The 18,312-nt window shown below is 47.2% G+C and overlaps 8 protein-coding genes across 8 annotated transcripts; 3 read left to right on the top strand and 5 right to left on the bottom strand.

The window, feature by feature from the left end:
- Positions 1 to 150: 150 nt before the first annotated feature.
- BKA55DRAFT_718210 (uncharacterized protein) lies at positions 151 to 1,957 on the bottom strand. The gene is made up of 2 exons (XM_046200941.1): positions 1,809 to 1,957; positions 151 to 1,745 (listed from the first exon to the last, which is right to left on the bottom strand). The coding sequence occupies exon 2, from the start codon at positions 1,642 to 1,644 to the stop codon at positions 637 to 639; it is 1,008 nt and encodes a 335-aa protein (XP_046053597.1). The 5' UTR covers positions 1,645 to 1,745; positions 1,809 to 1,957; the 3' UTR covers positions 151 to 636.
- A 1,026-nt stretch (positions 1,958 to 2,983) lies between these two features.
- Positions 2,984 to 3,364, top strand: BKA55DRAFT_685346 (uncharacterized protein; the record flags this gene model as incomplete). Its single annotated transcript, XM_046198777.1, has 1 exon — positions 2,984 to 3,364. One exon carries the CDS (start codon positions 2,984 to 2,986, stop codon positions 3,362 to 3,364), a length of 381 nt encoding a protein of 126 aa, XP_046053596.1.
- A 78-nt stretch (positions 3,365 to 3,442) lies between these two features.
- BKA55DRAFT_557151 (heterokaryon incompatibility protein-domain-containing protein) lies at positions 3,443 to 6,665 on the top strand. Its single transcript, XM_046191775.1, has 3 exons — positions 3,443 to 3,464; positions 3,737 to 4,070; positions 4,121 to 6,665. Exons 2-3 carry the CDS (start codon positions 3,741 to 3,743, stop codon positions 6,509 to 6,511), a joined length of 2,721 nt encoding a protein of 906 aa, XP_046053595.1. The 5' UTR covers positions 3,443 to 3,464; positions 3,737 to 3,740; the 3' UTR covers positions 6,512 to 6,665.
- A 133-nt stretch (positions 6,666 to 6,798) lies between these two features.
- On the top strand, positions 6,799 to 8,886 carry BKA55DRAFT_557149 (pyruvate kinase-like protein). The gene has a single exon (XM_046191774.1). The coding sequence runs from the start codon at positions 6,921 to 6,923 to the stop codon at positions 8,601 to 8,603; it is 1,683 nt and encodes a 560-aa protein (XP_046053594.1). The 5' UTR covers positions 6,799 to 6,920; the 3' UTR covers positions 8,604 to 8,886.
- Positions 8,887 to 8,912: 26 nt separating this feature from the next.
- On the bottom strand, positions 8,913 to 11,376 carry BKA55DRAFT_557147 (fungal-specific transcription factor domain-containing protein). Its single transcript, XM_046191773.1, has 4 exons — positions 11,120 to 11,376; positions 10,059 to 11,074; positions 9,664 to 10,008; positions 8,913 to 9,619 (listed from the first exon to the last, which is right to left on the bottom strand). Exons 1-4 carry the CDS (start codon positions 11,261 to 11,263, stop codon positions 9,079 to 9,081), a joined length of 2,046 nt encoding a protein of 681 aa, XP_046053593.1. The 5' UTR covers positions 11,264 to 11,376; the 3' UTR covers positions 8,913 to 9,078.
- Positions 11,377 to 11,739: 363 nt separating this feature from the next.
- Positions 11,740 to 14,114, bottom strand: BKA55DRAFT_635405 (uncharacterized protein). Its single transcript, XM_046197010.1, has 5 exons — positions 13,878 to 14,114; positions 13,799 to 13,831; positions 13,625 to 13,740; positions 13,470 to 13,571; positions 11,740 to 13,422 (listed from the first exon to the last, which is right to left on the bottom strand). The coding sequence occupies exons 1-5, from the start codon at positions 13,917 to 13,919 to the stop codon at positions 11,874 to 11,876; spliced, it is 1,842 nt and encodes a 613-aa protein (XP_046053592.1). The 5' UTR covers positions 13,920 to 14,114; the 3' UTR covers positions 11,740 to 11,873.
- A 299-nt stretch (positions 14,115 to 14,413) lies between these two features.
- On the bottom strand, positions 14,414 to 15,210 carry BKA55DRAFT_671802 (uncharacterized protein; the record flags this gene model as incomplete). Its single annotated transcript, XM_046197980.1, has 5 exons — positions 15,076 to 15,210; positions 15,005 to 15,015; positions 14,699 to 14,950; positions 14,602 to 14,650; positions 14,414 to 14,551 (listed from the first exon to the last, which is right to left on the bottom strand). The coding sequence occupies exons 1-5, from the start codon at positions 15,079 to 15,081 to the stop codon at positions 14,414 to 14,416; spliced, it is 456 nt and encodes a 151-aa protein (XP_046053591.1). The 5' UTR covers positions 15,082 to 15,210.
- A 144-nt stretch (positions 15,211 to 15,354) lies between these two features.
- Positions 15,355 to 18,179, bottom strand: BKA55DRAFT_660478 (uncharacterized protein). The gene is made up of 8 exons (XM_046197554.1): positions 18,035 to 18,179; positions 17,942 to 17,965; positions 17,773 to 17,891; positions 17,282 to 17,721; positions 16,935 to 17,230; positions 16,438 to 16,872; positions 16,141 to 16,376; positions 15,355 to 16,094 (listed from the first exon to the last, which is right to left on the bottom strand). Exons 1-8 carry the CDS (start codon positions 18,092 to 18,094, stop codon positions 15,662 to 15,664), a joined length of 2,043 nt encoding a protein of 680 aa, XP_046053590.1. The 5' UTR covers positions 18,095 to 18,179; the 3' UTR covers positions 15,355 to 15,661.
- Positions 18,180 to 18,312: the final 133 nt, after the last annotated feature.

The raw sequence follows: 18,312 nt of genomic DNA, 5'->3' as shown, positions 1-18,312 counted from the left end.
CAAACGGTGATTTTTAACATATCTTACGACTTTAGTAGTGACGCCTATGTGGGATGCGAACAGCTTTAGGATGAGACGCTTCATCAAACATCAAGTGGGTATGGTTGCACTGAAAGGACTTCACTTATTCGACCGCTAAGTTGACTAATCTCCCAACGCCTGTTGAAGAAGCTGCTTCACTGTAGCCGGATCCCAATCCACCAGGACTCTCTCCTTTGCCTCATTCATCTTTCTTTCCACGATCATTTCCATAGACCTTTGGGCCTCCTCCCCTAGAAGATGAACCCTTGTTGCCCAAAACTGAGACTCTTGTATATCCTTATCTCTAGGCCCAAAGAACTTCTCATCCAAGTACTTCCAGAATATCGTATCGAATACCCAACTCTTTCTCGTAGCGTAGTCAAGCCAGAAGCGACCACTCAACCAGCTCTCATGCATATAAGTTGATAGTTTCCCCGGAAAGTTGATATCCTCTCCTTGTTCGGCATCTTCCATTGCAAGTAGCCAGGGTCTGAGTCTGTCATCGTAGACTCGCGACCAATCATCGATTCCAGAAGACCACAGCTCTGGAAGCTCCAACAACAGCCACCAGGGCGGATCGAGGCTGAACTGCGTAGGAGCGGAATATGCAAACTCCTAGTCAAGAGCTGCCTCGATATTATCGCTAAGGTTTAAAAGAATATTATGGGGCCTCAGATCGTCACACCAAAGTCGAAACGAGCCAGTTCTATTTGGCATCGGGCACGATAATTCCAAAAACTTGGACTGGGCTGACCAATTATCCTCAAGAAATCCAAAGGTAGACAATTGACCCTTCTTTGCCAGTGAATGAAACAAGTATCGCGCTACGTACTTATTTCGGCAGTCGTCCTCTGATTGAACAAGATCGTTATGCTGGAAAAGCAACTGTGCCATGTGCATAGATGCCGAAACGGTGTACCATTCGTCGGCTCTCTGATAAACCTGGTTCGATGGTGGGAAAACTGATCTCGGAATAGAGGCCATATAGACCATGTCGTCCATATTTTGGGTGATTGGTCGGCCAGCCACTGAATGATTCTCGTTACGCTCAACTAAGGACCCGATCTTATCCAGGCTTGGCTTGAAGAGCTGGATCAGAAGCTTGCACATCTTCCAATAAAGCCTTATGAGATCCTCTTCATGTATCCCTGGGTCCAGAACCTGTGTCTCCTCAGGATCTTGATCAGGCTTCGCAAGGGCATCTGACATGTTCCGCCTACTTTCTATGTATGGTAAGATCATAGCCGGTCCGATTTCTGATGATGATGATGATGAAGTGTAAAAGAAGAGCATAGGAACCGGTATTTCAGTGTGTTTGGCAAGGTAAGACATCGTTGCAGCTTCATAGAGAGTCTTTTCTGCGGGGAACTGTACCAGATCGGGGCACGGTCGCCGAACAATAGTATCGAAGCCATCTCCTTCGCAGCGGACTCGATAGAGAACATTATACCCGCCAAAGGTAACTGGAGGGACGAAGGATGCATGCTGATCGCAAACATCCTGGACAAAAGACTCAACCTGACGACAGGTCGATTTGAGTCGAAGCCGCTTGTAGGATTTCTTCCAAGCCTCTTCATTTAGACTCCATGCAAGATGGTCAAAATTTTGCCGGGCTTTGGTCATGGCAACGTAGCAAGCGGTAGGATTAGACACTGGGCAAGTTATTCAATGACATGCGAGTGAGAAAACATGCAACATTTGGGGGTTGCAGATACAACTGCGTGCTGTATGCCTGAGGCAGAAGATTAATGATATGACACAGTCGACGACTTCGAGATTTGCTTTACCTTATGTATTCTGTACGTACTTGAACCGGTGTACTCTTTGGAGTTGAACTTTTGAAAAGAACTCTCCAAGACAAAAAGAAGGCACCCCGGTGGGTTAAACTGCTCATAACCCTCACATCCTATTCCAAATGTGAACCGCCGATGAACATCTGCCGGTTGTTTTCTGCGTCGTCTCAAGTCGTGCTTACACGATAAGAAGCCAAAACGGGTTCTAGCAAGGTACTTTTGAGACCTTCGTTTCTGTTCTGTTGATACATTGAGGCCTGAGAGACACTCGCCTTGGACATCAAGATCGCGGTTTTGGTGTGGAACACGAATGTATCCTCGCTAAGGAGGATTTCCTATTCAGTCGCGAATGTGGTAGCACATCCCCCTCATATAGCTACTCGCAGCAACTTGATCATTCGACAATGATGGCCAGCTGCATGAGGCATGCATGTCGGAGGAAGATAAGTCCTACGGGAGCAGGCGCTGAGGTTCGTGCTTCTAACCGAGGCCAGCCACCTCGCCCGATAACCAGGTCCCAGACCGGCCGGAGGAGTTGCAGATTATACCCCTGGCGATTTACTCGCCACCCGTAGCTTCCGTGAGACATCTTTATCGGCAGATCATGATAATTCGGAGAAGGGCTTGTTGCTTTCAATGTGGAGTGTCGTATCTGTAGAGCAACGCTTTTGGAAATGTGCGAAAGCAAGGAAACATGCATTGTGGTACGTGCATGGAAATTGAGAGGGGAAGTTTGTGAGACGCTGCGTGAGAAGTGCAATGTCACAGTGAGGATTTGCAGAGATCAACCTTGTTTGGAAATGATAACGAGAACCGACATATCTTCATGCGCCGTGGCAATACAACCTTGAAGGTGATCAATAAAACCCGCACCAATGAACATTTTGCCAATAAGCCTATCAATTATTGACACAAATGTCATGTCACGTCTAGCCTGTGATGCAACAACATTCGGACTTTGTAAAATATCTGCATGTATGTATCATTTTTGAGAAGAGAAAATTGCTTGTGTAACAAGTGTAATCAAAATGAACAAATCACACCGCCTCACTTTCAAGTCCGTCTGCCTCGTCTAGGCAGGAATCCCGATCCCGCTCGCATTGATCATGTTGCGAACCAGCTGACTTGGAGTTATATATTCGGGGTCCGGGTCCAACAGTCCAGTCCCCATGCTTGATCTGGACACTTTTCAATTATCTACCTCTCCCTGGAGAAAAATCTCTACTAAGCAACTGCACACTCTCAGAAACCACTATCAAATCAACCCAGTCATTACTGAAAAATTCAACATGTGCACACAGACAGAAAACGTGGAAGAGTGCAGCCGATGTGGCTACACAACTGCCATTCTAGACCCGATTGAGGACTGCGGTTTGAGATCTCCGCAGTCGTTCGGCGGCCCAAAGATGAACTGCTACGTCGGGAGATGCTTCGGCGTGGCCTTCACTTCATATGTCGATGCCGTTATTTGCCAGACTTGTGTTGCGAAGGAGGAGCGGGACTGCATCAGACGGAACAACAAGAAGGCTGCTCAGGTCTTTGAGAAGTGATGGATTCCTACGTGAAGAGATGGGCGAAATGGTGTTTGTATTGGGATCGGAGGATGATAGGTTAATGATATGATTGTCATACGTATGGACTTGCTGGTTACTGGGATAGCGGAGGACTGTATTAGCATAGGTAACTGGAAATTGATTAGGTACTTGGCACTTCAAGAAAAACGCAAAAGAAGGCACCTTGAAGCAAATGATGCAGATCATTGAAGCACCGCAGCGAGAAGAAGCCAATGCTTTACCTGTAGAGGCATCCTGCTGTCTGTCTGCCTTGTGACACAGCCTCATTCCAGCATAAAACCTCTGAACCCCGCTTGAAAACAATCATATCAAACCCTTGAAAATTGGCATATCATTATCAAGACCTACCAAAATGGAATGGCATGACACCGAGTGTCGTCGAATGGATCCTGTTCCATTTGACAATGACCTCTGGACGTGCCAAGCCTGTGGAACAGTTGGTCCTCTCAGATTCTTTGCTGACTCAATTGGCAAATGTGCGACCCCGGAGCTTGCGAGTAACGATGACGTGCACAAAGAGCCCATAAAACGTTTGTCGTGGCCAGCATGTGTCGAATATTCTCAAGAATCATTCAGTCAAGATATTGAAAAGGCTTTGTGCCTCGTGAAAGTCAATTACCCAAGAGTAGCCACAGGCGTAACTTACCGAGTGGGAGAAGTGAGCGATGCTTACGGCCGAGAGGTGAGCTCTGACACCTACAGCAAGTACTGAAATCTCACCGGTTAAATCAGATACTCCCTGTAATTTACCCCAAGTTTACAGAACGCTCGCAAATCCGGCTTCTGGAGCTCTTACCTGGGCCTCGAGAAAAGGCCCTCGAAGGCCGATTCCAGGTAGTCGACGTAGAGCAAACGCCAGCCTACCAAGCTTTATCATATACATGGGCAGATGGTAACAATGATGCTTCCCTGTGTCAGCGCATATTTATCGGCCTTGGCAATAGAGCTCTGCCCATCACGCTCAATTGTCATCAAGCACTGAGCCGTCTACGTCGCGAGACTGAGTCTTTGCTGATATGGGTGGATTCTATTTGTATCAATCAATCTGATCTTAGTGAGAGGTCTGACCAGGTTGCCATGATGGGCACTATCTTCTCACAAGCAACGGAGGTACATGGATATGTGGGCGAAGACCCTGACAGCATCGAAGGCGGAGAGGTTGGGGCAATGACCCTCCTCAAAGGTGAATTCAAGTCCTCCAAACAGCCTTCGAGACAGTTTAACGACAATGCCGAGGATGCTTTTGGAAGATTCTTCAAACGGCCATTCTTTTCTCGCCTGTGGGTGGTACAAGAAGTCTTACTGGCCCGTTCCATCATCCTTCACTGTGGCGATTCGACTACACCAGTATCTGGGGACATGTTTATCAAAGCAAAGTCACGCAAGGCCGAAGTCCCTTGGTGGCTAACGCAAATAGGATGGATCGGATCACATTCAAAGGGCGATATGCTGGAACTCCTCTCCGCAACCGCTCTCTGCAAGATGAGCGATATCAGAGATAAAATATTCGGCCTCGTTGGGTTGGCTGATGGCAAGGAAGCCGAAGTATTGAAAGCAAATTACAAGCTGATGGTACGAGAAGTATACATTGGGACTGCCCTGTACCTCATCCAGCAAAGAAAGCGGCACAACATCATTGAACTTGCCGAGTCTATGACAAACCTCAAACTTCGTTCTATGTACGGCATCCCCAGTTGGGTTCCAATGTGGGATTTGCAAGAGACTGCCTACAACTCAGTCGACCTATCGGAGCGATTGGGCGAGATAGAGCTTGGCTGGAAATTGCGTTGGCATCGGGATCCTATTCTCTCGTCACTGACGGGGAACCCTCCCTCTCATCTATTCAGAACCGTCCCATTCCTAACCAACTATGACATAGCAGGAAATATGAGCCCGACGACGCAAAGCTTCAAGGCTGTAGATGCTGAGACAGGCTGTCTCATCACATCCGGGTATGAGGTCGCCGTTTTATATTACACCAGCTTCATGTCTGGTGATGAAAATGCCACAGTTGACGGCTTGTTTCGTGAGACAAATTATCATATGCTCAACAACTCCGTTTTCCTTGCCATCAGCGGGCCCATGTCAAAGTTCCGAGCCCAACCAGAACGTATACTGGGGTTGAGTGACCTCCTTGCTTTGGTCAAGATATCCGGCTGCAGAATGCCTTTTCTTGCCAATAAGCATATACAGGATGGAGATACCGTCACATACGAACTTCTTTATCCATGTGCCTCGGCTATCATCTATTCGATGAGCAAGGATCATCTTTACAGTAACCATCCTGATTTTGACAAAGTCTGCACCCTGGAAGTGTCGTATCCCCTGACTCTGGAGATTATCAAATTTCTCTATCACTGGAGGCGCATGCTCAAGTTGAGAAGCCAACCATCTGACGTCAATGAAGCTGATTGCTCTTCCTTGAAAGACGAAGAAATTCGTGCCTGGAACTTCTTCATCAGACATTCAGTTCTCACTGGTACTCAGGAGGTCTCAACCTTTTCAGGAGAAAGACAAGAGTGGAGGCTTGAACTGGAATCAAGCCCTGGCTGGAAGACAAATCGGCAATCGGTACTAGTGGACAATTTGCTGTCAGAGCTCGCGGAGCTCATGAACTTTTGGAGCTCGGAAGCCTTGGATGCTGTTGAGAAGCTGATGGAAGAACTGGACATTTCAAAGACGACTCAGGAAATAAAGCACTGGCAGAGGACTCTTGGTCGTTTTTCAACACGCTTTTGCGCCCAAGGTTGGAAGGGCGACGCCGATGCCCAGCGCTCGTTAGCAGAGGCAAAGCTTCGAACATTGAAGAAAGCGCACGAGTTCCTCTTCAACACTTTCAGTAAACTATTCCCCACATGCGCTAAGAAAGAGACAATGTTTTTGATCCCGATGGCGTTTGTTGAGATTTCTCAGTTATCGGAGTCGTGGCTGGGAGGTTATCGAGATGAGGAAGAAGCGATTGCGATCATGGATCAGAGGTGGATGAACTGTACGAGCTTGTTTTCAGTACTGGCTGAGTCTGCGGAACTTCGTGGAGAAGCTAGACGAGTATTAGAGGGAAGACAAGAGATGTCGAGAATGTTTGGCATTGGGAGGGAATCTGAAAGGATCGTGATCGAATGAGGCCCATATTGGTTTAGCTTTCTACTCTCGAACAATATGATTGGTAGATGAGCCTAGTTAAAAACGAAAGATATTGGAGAGGCGCGGGTGTCTTCCTGATTGATCAAGAAAGGAATAAATGTGATGTGTTTATGCCGCTGCCCTGAAGATCAGGTAGGTCTCAGTTGGAACGTGGCACAAATAGTGAATGCTACAGTGGTATTGCTGACTCGCAATGGGAAAGGTAGTCGTGCACTATGAGCGATAAGATAGAGGAACTTTTGAGGGACTTGCTTGATCAGGTTAAGTGGATGTCTGCTGGTGATCCTTCACACAACATTTTCTCAAATACCTCAACCAAGTTGACTCAATTCTTCCAACCTCTATCAAATATCGCACTTGGAACAAGGCAGAAACAAATAACACCAAAATGTCTCTCGCCATCGAAAGCTCCGCTGTAGGTCTAGCCCCTCTTCCTCCCACAGATACCCTTCTCAGCTTGCGAACAGGCAAAATCCGCCCGCTCGGCGGTGTAAACATCCGCACCGCCATTAACAAACGAGCGCGGCAAGGAAAATGGGAAGTGACCCCTCTTGGACTCGTCGGCGATGAGCAGCAATTCATTCACCATGGTGGCCCTGAAAAGGCTCTCCATCAGTATTGTGCTACTCACTACGATGCCTGGAACGCTGAGTTGCCTGGTCGAGAGGGCCTCTTCAAGGTTGGTGGCTTTGGAGAGAACCTGTCTACAATGAACATGTCTGAGACCAATGTCTGTATTGGAGACATATTTCGTGTAGGACGGGAGGTGCTCATTCAGGTTTCTGGACCGAGACAGCCGTGCTATAAGCTCAACCATCGCTTTCAGCACAAGAAGATCTCGGCGATGACGCAGTCTAGTGGCCGAACCGGATGGTATTATCGCGTTCTTCAAACTGGATTCATCGAGCAAGGCGATGCTTTGGAGCTCGTTGAACGCACTAACCCAACATGGTCTCTCTCGCGAGTTCAGAAGTACCTTTACCATGAAAAGGACAATATTGAGATCTTTCAGGAACTGGTAACATTACCTGCCCTATCTGAAGAGATGGTGGGAATATTTCAGGGTCGACTTGATCACGGCACTGAGGATATGAGTGGCCGTCTTGAAGGTGATCGAGTCCCTGTCGTCTGGAGACCTTACAAGCTGGCCAGTAAGACGGACCTGACCCCAAGGATCAAATCCTTTATCTTTGAATCTGAGGACCAAAGCGAAGATTTGAAGTTTGGTCAATTTCCATTCGTGCGGATCCAGTTTGGCCCTGATGGAAGCATCTCTCGTGCCTACTCTGTCGTGTCCGGAACCACGAGCCGCTTCGAACTTGGCATCGCTCGGGATGATAACTCAAGAGGTGGATCTATATACCTCCATGACGATCTCACTGTTGGAAATGTCATCAAAGTCGCCCCAGGGCACAACGCTTTTGCATCGCAGAACGGAGGGGTGGACTCGAATGCATCCAAGCACATCTTCATCATCGGTGGTATCGGAGTTACAGCCTTTCTTGGTGAGATCAAAAGACTATCTCGGGAGTCAGCTGAAGTTGAGATTCATTATGCTGTACGAAGCCTTAAGGATGCAGCCTATTTGAGTCGCCTACCACTCGACAAGACAACCATTTATGCAAAAGGCGATGGCCAACGACTCATGCTGGGTCAAGTTATCCCTGAGCTTACAAATGACAAGAAAGACGTGCCTATGGTTTATTGTTGCGGTCCAACATCCCTCATGAACGCTTGTCGTAACCTGACCACCAATCTTGGATATCCAAAGGCCAACGTCCACTTCGAAGAGTTCGGCGACGCCACAACAGGAACTGGGGAGCCATTCGAGGTAGAAATCAAGTCAACTGGTCAAAGAGTCCAGGTACCTCGAGAGAAGTCTCTTCTTCAGGTTCTCTCCGATGCTGGGTTTGAGATCGAGTCGTCGTGTCTGGTAGGGAACTGTGGCACATGCATGGTGGACTATTACAAGGGAGAGGTTGACCATAAGGGCGTGGCTCTAGACGAAGAGCAGAAGAAGGGATCTATGCTGAGTTGTGTTAGTCGCGGGAAGGGGAAGATTGTTATATGATAAAGAATTGGAAGGTGGGCGTCTGTCAGTTAAAGCATGTCTTGTCGAGACAGTTCTGGGGACTTTCAAGTTAGACTTAAACTTTCCCTCATAGAGTCCTGTCTGACTAAATCTGTTGGACAATGGATCTCTCGCTAAAAGACGAATATATTTAGTGATTTGAAATTTTACTGGCCTTTCCGAACACATTCGACAAGGAGAAGCCCCGAACCTCGAACGTCAATGCTCCTATATCGCAGACAGAGAGCACTAGCAACAGAGTGTAATTTGAAGGATTCGCAAGACTGTTGGGATTGAGCTGATACCTGGCAAGAGAAATTCAAACAGCTCTTTGTTTATATACCGAACTACTCCCTATTGACAAAGTGATACCAGAGAACTATCCTGCGCTGTAGTCCTCGCCAATCCTGGTCAACCTTTTCTGTATTCCCCACTCTCACTCTCACTATCGCTATCAACTCAAGCTAGTATAGTGCTACTCATCGTCTGCCGTGCCCATCCCTATGATCTCAGCAGCTACATCGCGGAGGTTCTTTCGTTCTTGTTTTGCAAAATCCATGTTTACAGGCCAGTTTGACTTAATGAGGCTCATGAGCCTTGCTATGATCTGAGGGTCATCAAGATCCTGAAAGGTTGTGAATTGCTTGAGGGTCACCAGGTCCTGAGAACGCATCTTTGCACAGATCGTTCGTAGCGCGAACTCTGCCATAAAATAACATTTACCTTGGTTGTCGAGGCTCTCTAGTGCCAAAATCAAAGTTGAAAGCGAGACTTGATGGCCTGGAGAAGATGCCACTTCTTCTAGCGCGATAAAACTAAGCTTGAGGAGGAACATAAAGAGCCAACAGTCGTGAGTTTCCGTCCCATGCCGCAGGTAATAAATTCGTAGCACGAGATCTTGTTTTAACCGAGCATCTCGATATATCTCTGAGGACGTCATATCCAGTGCTTCTGTGTGCTCATCCAAGTCTGCAAATGGCTTGAAGAGATCCATCAGAAGAGACCAATATTGAATACTGCAGCAATTAGAAAACAACTTGAACAAAGGTTAATTACGTACTGTAGCTTCAGTTGAAAAGGTAGAACTATTCTCCCTGGCTGCAAGTCATCTGGTAGATCCTCGAACCAGGACTGTAATCGAGCATAGAACTCAGCTGCCTGACTGAGGGAAAGTGACGGGTTCCGTCCAGGCGGAAACGAAACGAGTGCGATATCGTTGAATATGGTCCAAAACCCCAAGTAAGCCTTGAAAGTTTGGTGATATTTGGTTGATATGGATACTTGACATGAGGGGTATCGAATCCAGAGATCGCCATACCAGAATGGGAATTGGGCGGGGTCCGGACAGGACGTCTGAGGTGGCTCTGTGATCAGAGGCGGGTCATAAAACATGGAGGACATGATTCTGTTTTTGATCTCAGCTTCAGACGGAAAGGGGGAACGTAGGAAAACTACCCTTGCCAAGCGAAAAGAGCCCAGGCTGTCACTTCACGAACGACGTTAATATCTGAGTCCGCATATTGCTCCATGTTTTCCCTGGGCGAGTTGAACAGACCCATGCGCTGTGCGAGAGCTACGGCCTTAGTCAAATACTGATATGAGGCGCCGTCAACACCCTGCTCGTTCATGGTAATGTTCATCACGAGCATCGCCTGAACTGTTGTGATTCTTGATCGATCAGCTTCAAGTTCCAATAAGCGCCGGACCTCGGCGAGGAATATATAGCCAATATTTCGTGGGTTCCAATGCTCATTGCGGTGCGCAACCTTGGGCGTAGCGTGGCAAGCATGAGCTAAGACAGCATTAACAAGTAGGCTGGAGCAGAAACGTTGAGATCCAGAAGTCAAATCTCGGAGGAAACATTCTTTGTGAAAGAGGGGGAACGCGGTAAATATATGCAGGAAGTAAGCTTCCATGAGACTGTGTAGCAAAGACTCATCTGTGCACACTGTCGTCCAGGCAGAGATCGTAGCGCGATCTAGCATTGGTTCAACTAGGTTCGCAGAGTGGTATGGCATATAATATGGGGCCTCTAAATCCGAAATTGATTGGGACCCAAACGGTTCTGGAGGCTCCTGTCCAGGATATGGCGCCTCGAGAACCAATGCTTCCATATATGTACTCTTCGTTTCGACTAGGACGCCAGGCATCGCACTCCGGTATGGGAATGTGTAGCGGAATTGAGACGAAGGGGCTAGGTGCAGCTGCATCAGTAGATCCCCATCCTCCACCAAGCTGAAGATAGCATCAGGGTCCGCTCCTGTCCGAATCTGCCTCAAGATAGAGAGTGCTACATCCTCGGGCTTCTCTCGCAACATCGAATAAATGGTTTGGAAGCGACTGTTACCAGCTTGAACCTCGGAGTATTTACGTTGCAGTGCCCGATGATGCACCTTCAAATCGGCCGTCGGATTCAAGTAACAATCAGTGTTGCGACGCTGACATGGTGAACAAGGCCACGGAACAGTGCACTGCACATATCAGCCGAGCTCTCGCTTTAACAAAGACAAGTGTACCTTTGACTTCCGTTTGCGACATTCTTCACAGGCTGAAGACACGGGCTGTTTGCGCTTTCGCACAACTATTTCTCGTTGGGGCACAGCGGCTTGGGATTCCCCTGTTTTGACAGGAGCAGGTAAGAGACGAAATGTCTTACCCATAGCGAAGTATTTTTGAAATGAACCGTCAAGATTATGGTTGTAGGAGATGCCACGCTTAAAGCGAGTGGTTGAAGGGAACAGACGCGCTAGATAATATGTGTTCTTTGCCTTTGTGTTGGGGTTAGAGCTTTTTATTGCCCCCCTCAGCCTTATGACTATACCATAGTTAATGAGATAAGGGTGCAATATAGGTTACACAGCAGCAAGACACGTCAGAAACACGGACCCGGCATTACTATGAACCGTAAGACTCTAGATCATAAGGACATCATAATTATATCCTAACTATTCATTGAACAAGTTATGCCATTGTAGCTGTTCTTTCGACTCTTTTTCTTACTCCTTTCTCGCCGCTTATAGCTAACTTTTTAAGTTTATAACTAGTCCTGTTATACTTTTACATAGTATGCAGCATGTCTCATACTACTAGGAAATATACATATTCAGGACAATTAGACTTAATATATTTAAGCTTAGTTTAGGATTATTATTCAAAAGCAGAGAAAGTGATATCTCTTGAATTTATAGGAAGGCAAGGATCATTAATCTTGAAACAGTAAGCAGCAAGCAGGCGAACAAAATCATGTTTCCATCCTCATAGACTTTCCACCTAACCCGAACACTTTTCAGCGTCAGCATCGTCCTTTTGAGGGGCCTGTGTGCTCTCCTCAACCTTTTCCTTAGGTTCTTCCTTGCTCCCCTCTTGACTTGATGTGTCCTTCTTCTCTTCTGTGATATCCTTCTTCTCGCCTTCGCCACCCTTCTCTTCAGCTTCCTGCTTTACACTCTCTTGAGTCTCCTTTTCTCCCTGAGAATCACCATCCTTCTTTCCCCAGATCCTCACACTGGGCATGGAAACATTACCCAGTGAAGACACGGAGCTAGGCACCTTGGGCATACTGGGCATGCTTGGCATGCTGGGAAGATTTGGCATTTGCGGAATCTTGTTGGGGAGCCAACCTTTGGCGTCAGCACCGGTTTGCTGAGCCACGCCGAAGAGGTAATTGAGGTAGGTTCGCTTCTCAACTGTATCAGCGCTCTCGATATCTGCATCGCCAACGATACCCTCACCCTTGTCGTTAGGGAGGGGTACGAGGGAGGCAGCGTTAGCGATATCCAGGGGTGACTCGTCCGGAAGTCCAGTATCATTTTCACTATCTTTGTCATTTGCGCCCTCAGCCTTCTCATCTCCTTCAGTTTGGCCGGGATCCTTTTCAAGAATCTCCTTGGTAGTCTCGGTCTCTTCAGTTTCTTCAGGAGGTGTCTCGCGGAATTTCGGATCATCGAAAACGTTCTCCTCGCTCTGGAACCACTCTTTGATGAGCTCAGCTGACTTGTCCGTCATCTCCTCGTAGCCTCGATGTCTCTCAGGCCTGAACATGTTGAGATGCGCTTCAATCTCATCTTCAGCTTTGGGCATGACGCATCTGTCGAAGATAGGATAAGCTGAGTGACTCTCCTCAGGAACAGCACAGAATGTCCGCTCAGGGACGAAATAGCCTCCGCTCCAGTAGCCATTCTCACCAAGAGAGCAGTAAAAGTCATGCATGCCAACACCCTTGAGTGAGCCGATGCGTTCAAGTCGACGGTTGAGCTCCTTTTGTCGTAGCAGTGCACCGACAAACGTGACATGATCCGAGAGCCAGGCAAAAGACTTTCCGACATTTCCGCGGTTGATATAAGCCAGGCCTTGTCCAAGGGCATCCATACCCTGGCGGTAGCTTTCGGCAACAGACTCCTTGTTTATGTTCTTCATGCTTTTCATCCCCTGAATGATGGCCTCTCGGTTCATGTACGCTGCTACACCACCAGCTGCGATGGCCCCTACTGTGCCCGTTTTAACAGCTACAAGCTGCCATGTCTTCCATTGAGGTCCCCGTGTGCTGCCTGTAACAGCAGTGGTTGCAGCCCGTCGGGCGCTGAGCCTTGCAAGACTGGCGGGTGCAGCGGCAGATATAGCAGTCATGACATTGAAGACGCTGTTGACTTTTTGATAGTTGGAGAAGGCGCCATATACGAACATGGAGCGGGCAAGGCCATTGTAAGGAGTGTCGAATGTGAGGATGCCTTGGATTAGTGGAAATAAGGGGTCATTCTCGTCTCCATTGTTAGCTCTGTCGTTGATGGCTAGGAACAGAGTATCTGCTGCAACGAAGCCCCTGGTAGAATGTTAGACGGTGTATTTGGGTGAGTCTCATCAACATACCCCATCGAGTGAGCAACGAGAATAACTCCTACATCTCTGTCATGAGGAGGCCATGGCTTTTCTGATTTCTTCTTTCGGATGTCCATCACCCGCTCCTTGAGCCTGTGCTAAAGGTTAGCATTCTGGATGTTTTTGATTTATTTGAGTCGACCTACCACTCTAGAAAGCCTTCTGCGGCTTGAGCCAATTCACCAGTAGTCTCATACTTGGGATATACGACGGATTCAACCTTTTCGTCTGGGAGTTCTCTGGCGACTGCTTTCTTGAGGTCCTTTGACGGTATAAGTTTGAGCTATGGAGACTTGTCGCATTTAGCGTGGGTCACTCACATAGGGAAATTCATGAAAGGTATTATCGGTACCCTAAAAACGTTAGTAGCTAATAGCTTAAAATATGTGAGTATCATACCTTGAATCCGTGGATGAAACAAAGCAATAGAGTACGCGGCATCTTGACAATTCGATGTAAATTATCGATGTAAATTATCGATGATTCCGTCCAGAAGCAGAAACCCTGGGGTTCGGAGTAATAATACAGACAAATAAATAAAGTTTACAGCACCTCAAACAAATGATGACGTTGTCGGTTGTAGGACAAAGATGATGGGGTTCCAGGTTTTCCAGCCACACTGGATGGAAGTACGCGTGGCGAGTGTGTATGGTATAAAAGAGCCAATCCAATCCTGTTGTGGGGAGATGAAAGGCGTTGACGTTGTGTTGGCGTTAACGTCATTTTATGGCATGGTGCAGCACTAGCACTGGCGATTGGCCACGTTTTGGCTGTTAGTGCAATCAGAAGATCGAGATCAAGATCAGCCTTGAAAAAAAGCTTGATTGTTTCAGATCCTTGTCTAGAACGAAGATGAAAAGGAAGATGAATTTTAGAGGCATTTAAATTACTTGGAAAACACTAATAACCATAACTTGGAGACCTGAATATTGGCCTCATTTTGCTTTGCCACCACTTGCAGTCTTGACCAACTCCTCCCACTCAATATCCTCTTGATCATCAGCATGGATAAAAACACTCATATTGACTGCTTTCTTCAAATATTCCATCGTACTAGCATAGAGCATGCGGAGCTAATTTCTCAGTTAGTAATTTGAGCCAAGTTAGCATGTGATAGCCATACCTTGATAGGTGAGTTCTGTGGGACCCAAGATATAAAGATCGTCTTGGTTCTGTCACCTTTTGTCAGTAACTTTCAGTATGAAAACAGTAGAGCTCACCTTTTCCCATCTTCTCCAAGATCATAATCAACATCGTAGAGAGCATAGCGCGGAGCTGACTTTCCAGACTTGTCAACCGCCGAGAGAAGTTTCCGGCGGAAAGTCTCATATTCGGTATCAGGAGACGTCTCTTCAACAACAACGCTCTGCTCGTCGTCGGTTATCTTGAAGATAACGAACTTGATCTTGCTCGATCCCTTTGCAAATCGAAGGTCATTGGCTGCGGTGATGCAGTCTTGGTCAATCAAAACGCTGTGTATCAAGATTAGCCGTAGATCGTAGGATGGATCAAATTAGAGGACTTACCCAGAAGCAGACTTCACACAAAGAATAAGTTACAGTAACGTTAATGAGCTGCAAGGTATAAGTAAACTTACCGCCATTTTGTAGGTATTGCAAGATTAATCACAGACAGAACGAAGAAAACAACGTGATCAAGAAGAACTGAAGAGATGTGAAGTGTCAAGTAGATTGAATTTCCAGTAGCAAACACATATCAGCGAATATCACATTCATTAAATAGTCGAAAGGTTTTCTACTCCCACTAGAAACCAGAGTTTCGTATCTGCATTCTCGGAGAAACATTCAATTGTCTAAGGGTCTCTGCCTAGTCAGGCAGACATGTAATTCACTGCTCATCAATTTGGATCCAGTTTCTGTACTATTCGCTATGAAAGAGCGGATCGCATCCCGATGTTATCATAGTAGCCTTGAGGCTAGGAAGCAATATGAGGGATTTGCCACGGCCACGAATTTGAGGCAACAGTAATATTCAATCTGGGACATCAAAAGTCTTGCCAAATATAGTTGCCTTAGAGAAGCCGCACATGTTCATCAGCTGCCTGATTTTATGGAAACTCTCCACCAGTTACGCGTTCCAAAGACGAAATATGTAATTTCGTTTATGTTTCAAGTGGTGTCAAAAACTCCGATCTCATGTACATAATGAAGCTATTAATAAGATCACTCCCCAAAGTCCATAGCAAACATATCAGATGCAGGGGGTTGTCCATTGATCCAATCAGCCAATATGTTGGTCATGTCGTCATTGAGAAAGTCCGCAAAACCATCAGTTCCAGCCTGTTGTTCCGAAGGCTGACCAGTCACCTCAGTCCAAGTCAATGGGACATTCTCCGACACGCCAGCCACCTGGAGTGTATCATTACGCTGATCATACATGCCCACTGATGTATTTCGAGATTCCACCATGCGACGAGCGAGTCGTGCGAAGGTAGAGCAGATTTGATAGAGCTTCTCAGCACCAATGTTGATGTCTCGGGCGCTCCGGAACGTGGTGACTACTTGCTCGAGAAGTTCTACGTCTTCAAGACTAGATGCTGCTATCGAGTGCAGGAATATGACGACGAAAGGTGTGAATGACGCGTTGTGAAGAGCCCTGCTAGTGTAAGCTGACAGGTCTGAACAGGCTAGGGCCGGCTTACCAGTCGATGTAGTCTGCTTTCGAGAGCATCTTGTCGCCACCGTAGCCCGAGAACGCGCGAAGATGACTTTGCAAAGAGAGTCTCGCGGCGTGAAAGCATTGGGATGTCATGTCTGTACCTACTCCTGGCATTGCTGGAGCTCGTAACAGAATGGTTAGAGTTGAGTAGTACATGATGTCCCAATGGGTCATTGAAAGCTTAAGAATTTCCACAAAGCGCACTGTGCTTCCATCCATCTGCGTAAGTGTCAGTTCAGTGATCAGAAAAGATTTGAATAAGACCGAAATAGAAGCCTACATGATCCAATTCATATCGCCATTGGTGCATGTCAGCAACCAAAGCATCGATCCATTGTCTTCGGTCTACAGCAGGGGATTGCAGACCGGTAACAGAATAAAGCTTATCAAATATCAAACCTTGAATCTTGGCCAGCCTAATGGCCAGTTGAAACAGTTCAGTCCAGGGCTTCTCGGCTGGGTCGTCCGGTATAGTAGGATAATGCGCATCAACTTCGAAGTCCTGGACTCTCGAGGCATTGCCGAAATGGAGAGAGTTTGTTTTATCAAAAACATAAAGAGTCCAGAAGAGTCGACGTTTGTTGTCAGCGAAGCCACTTTGGTCTTTCTGATAGGTTACCTCTCGATGGTAGCCCATCATCTGACAGTGACTGAGGCCTGCGTTGACTAAGGAACGAGCCAGGACAGGAGCGGCTTCGTTTTGAATCTTGAGAACCTAAAGTGAATAAAAGGTTTGATTAAAAGCCTGGCTTCAAAAGAAGTCTGAGTATAACTGACCGCGGCTGTGATAGCCAGAATATTCTCAAAACTGGGCACCGTCATAAGTTCAAAGGTTTGGAGACCTCGGTCAAAGTTTCGCTCAGCCTGCGCTTTTAGTTCCTCCAGATTATGCTCTTCAGCGAGGCTATCCTTTGTGATGATAAACTCACGGAGGATAAGTCGCATGATGCCATTGACGCTTGTGATATGTCCAAGGGTCACTGGTTCCGTTGGGAAGTAGACCCTTTGACATAGATGCTCAATTAGACGTACGTCAGTAAGGGCTTGGCCAGGTAAGAATCTAGTTGGTTGAGCTATGAAGAGGGTTAATATGAAGTCATCTCTCAACATATAATGGCTACTACCTTTGATCTTGCGTAGAATAGTAAGGACAAATGAGGCTGGTAGAGGTGTAATCTCTGGCATGGAGCGAGTCGAAGCAGCCAAGGGCAGCTTCTTATCATTCTGATTTTGGAAGATGGAATTTAACTGGTTGAATGATTCGCTGATTGTCTGTGCTGCTTCAGGACTCTCCGTAGCTGCAGAACGTTGAACCTCTTGGCTAGCCTGGACAGATTGCTGAAGAAACGATGATGTTCCCTCGTACAGGGCACCACCCGGAGATGGGGCTACATCGTACACACTAGGATCCGAAGAACCAGCCGGAGAAACAGATGAGGTCTCTTTCGGGCCCGCGGGCGCGGATGCTGAAGCAGGCGTGGAAATCAATGGCTGTTCGGGTTGTTTGTCTAGGCGCAACTCAACCTTGGCCAGTCTAGCCTCAAGAGTTGCCACATATTCTTCTCTTTTCCGAATTATGAGTAAGTTTAAACGAAGAGGGAGCAAACGGGCTTACAATTGACTTATTCGATTGTCTGGCTTTGGACGTGCATCTGACTGAACAGAATGGGCTTGTTGACAGGTAATACCCGCAGCTTTACAATTACCACAAGGATGGGATCTGTCACAGCGAATCTAGAACAATCAGCATTGAAGAGACCAGTTTGAGTAGGTATAGTAATCACCTTGCGGACTTTGCATGCTTCACACTTTTGCCTTGTTAGAGTCTTGAGACAGATTGGGGATAAGAGGGGGGGCTTTGTCTAAGCAGTACGTACCGCTCGTGGGACCTGGGAGAGCCTAGCTCGCCTAGCCAGAATAGTCTCCTCTCCTGACATACCCGAAATAAACCAAGTTCCTTCCACTAAGCGAAAATTAATGCAATGTGAGGTAAAAGCTTGTGTTGCGGGAGAACGGGCTCACGGAGGAGAGGGAATGCTGACACCTCGCTACCTCGGAGGCGCGGGCCCGTGGCCCCGAGCCCTACAAGATGCCCCTAATTTTGTTAGTGCAGATCATATCGATTGGCTGTCCATGTCTCCCGCGGGTCCGTCCA

This window comes from Fusarium redolens (assembly GCF_020744475.1).
Source record: "Fusarium redolens strain MPI-CAGE-AT-0023 chromosome Unknown BKA55scaffold_3, whole genome shotgun sequence".
Taxonomy (NCBI): domain Eukaryota; kingdom Fungi; phylum Ascomycota; class Sordariomycetes; order Hypocreales; family Nectriaceae; genus Fusarium; species Fusarium redolens.
The sequence above is the reverse complement of the archived record's forward strand: the minus strand, read 5'-3'. Positions and strand labels throughout refer to the sequence as shown.

Bases quoted from the DNA above. Each gene is read 5' to 3' on its own strand.
- BKA55DRAFT_718210 (XM_046200941.1), bottom strand. From the start codon at position 1,644: ATGACCAAAGCCCGGCAAAATTTTGACCATCTTGCATGGAGTCTAAAT.
- BKA55DRAFT_557151 (XM_046191775.1), top strand. From the start codon at position 3,741: ATGGAATGGCATGACACCGAGTGTCGTCGAATGGATCCTGTTCCATTT. The intron at 4,071-4,120 runs GTGAGCTCTGAC...CGGTTAAATCAG, and splicing joins GCGATGCTTACGGCCGAGAG to ATACTCCCTGTAATTTACCC.
- BKA55DRAFT_557149 (XM_046191774.1), top strand. From the start codon at position 6,921: ATGTCTCTCGCCATCGAAAGCTCCGCTGTAGGTCTAGCCCCTCTTCCT.
- BKA55DRAFT_557147 (XM_046191773.1), bottom strand. From the start codon at position 11,263: ATGGGTAAGACATTTCGTCTCTTACCTGCTCCTGTCAAAACAGGGGAA. The intron at 11,075-11,119 runs GTACACTTGTCT...TGATATGTGCAG, and splicing joins GTCGCAAACGGAAGTCAAAG to TGCACTGTTCCGTGGCCTTG. The intron at 10,009-10,058 runs GTAGTTTTCCTA...GATCAAAAACAG, and splicing joins GCTCTTTTCGCTTGGCAAGG to AATCATGTCCTCCATGTTTT.
- BKA55DRAFT_635405 (XM_046197010.1), bottom strand. From the start codon at position 13,919: ATGCCGCGTACTCTATTGCTTTGTTTCATCCACGGATTCAAG. The intron at 13,832-13,877 runs GTATGATACTCA...TAACGTTTTTAG, and splicing joins GTTTCATCCACGGATTCAAG to GGTACCGATAATACCTTTCA. The intron at 13,423-13,469 runs GTATGTTGATGA...ACATTCTACCAG, and splicing joins CTCGTTGCTCACTCGATGGG to GGGCTTCGTTGCAGCAGATA.
- BKA55DRAFT_660478 (XM_046197554.1), bottom strand. From the start codon at position 18,094: ATGTCAGGAGAGGAGACTATTCTGGCTAGGCGAGCTAGGCTCTCCCAG. The intron at 17,892-17,941 runs GTGATTACTATA...TGATTGTTCTAG, and splicing joins AAGCATGCAAAGTCCGCAAG to ATTCGCTGTGACAGATCCCA. The intron at 16,377-16,437 runs GTAGGCTTCTAT...ACACTTACGCAG, and splicing joins GGCGATATGAATTGGATCAT to ATGGATGGAAGCACAGTGCG.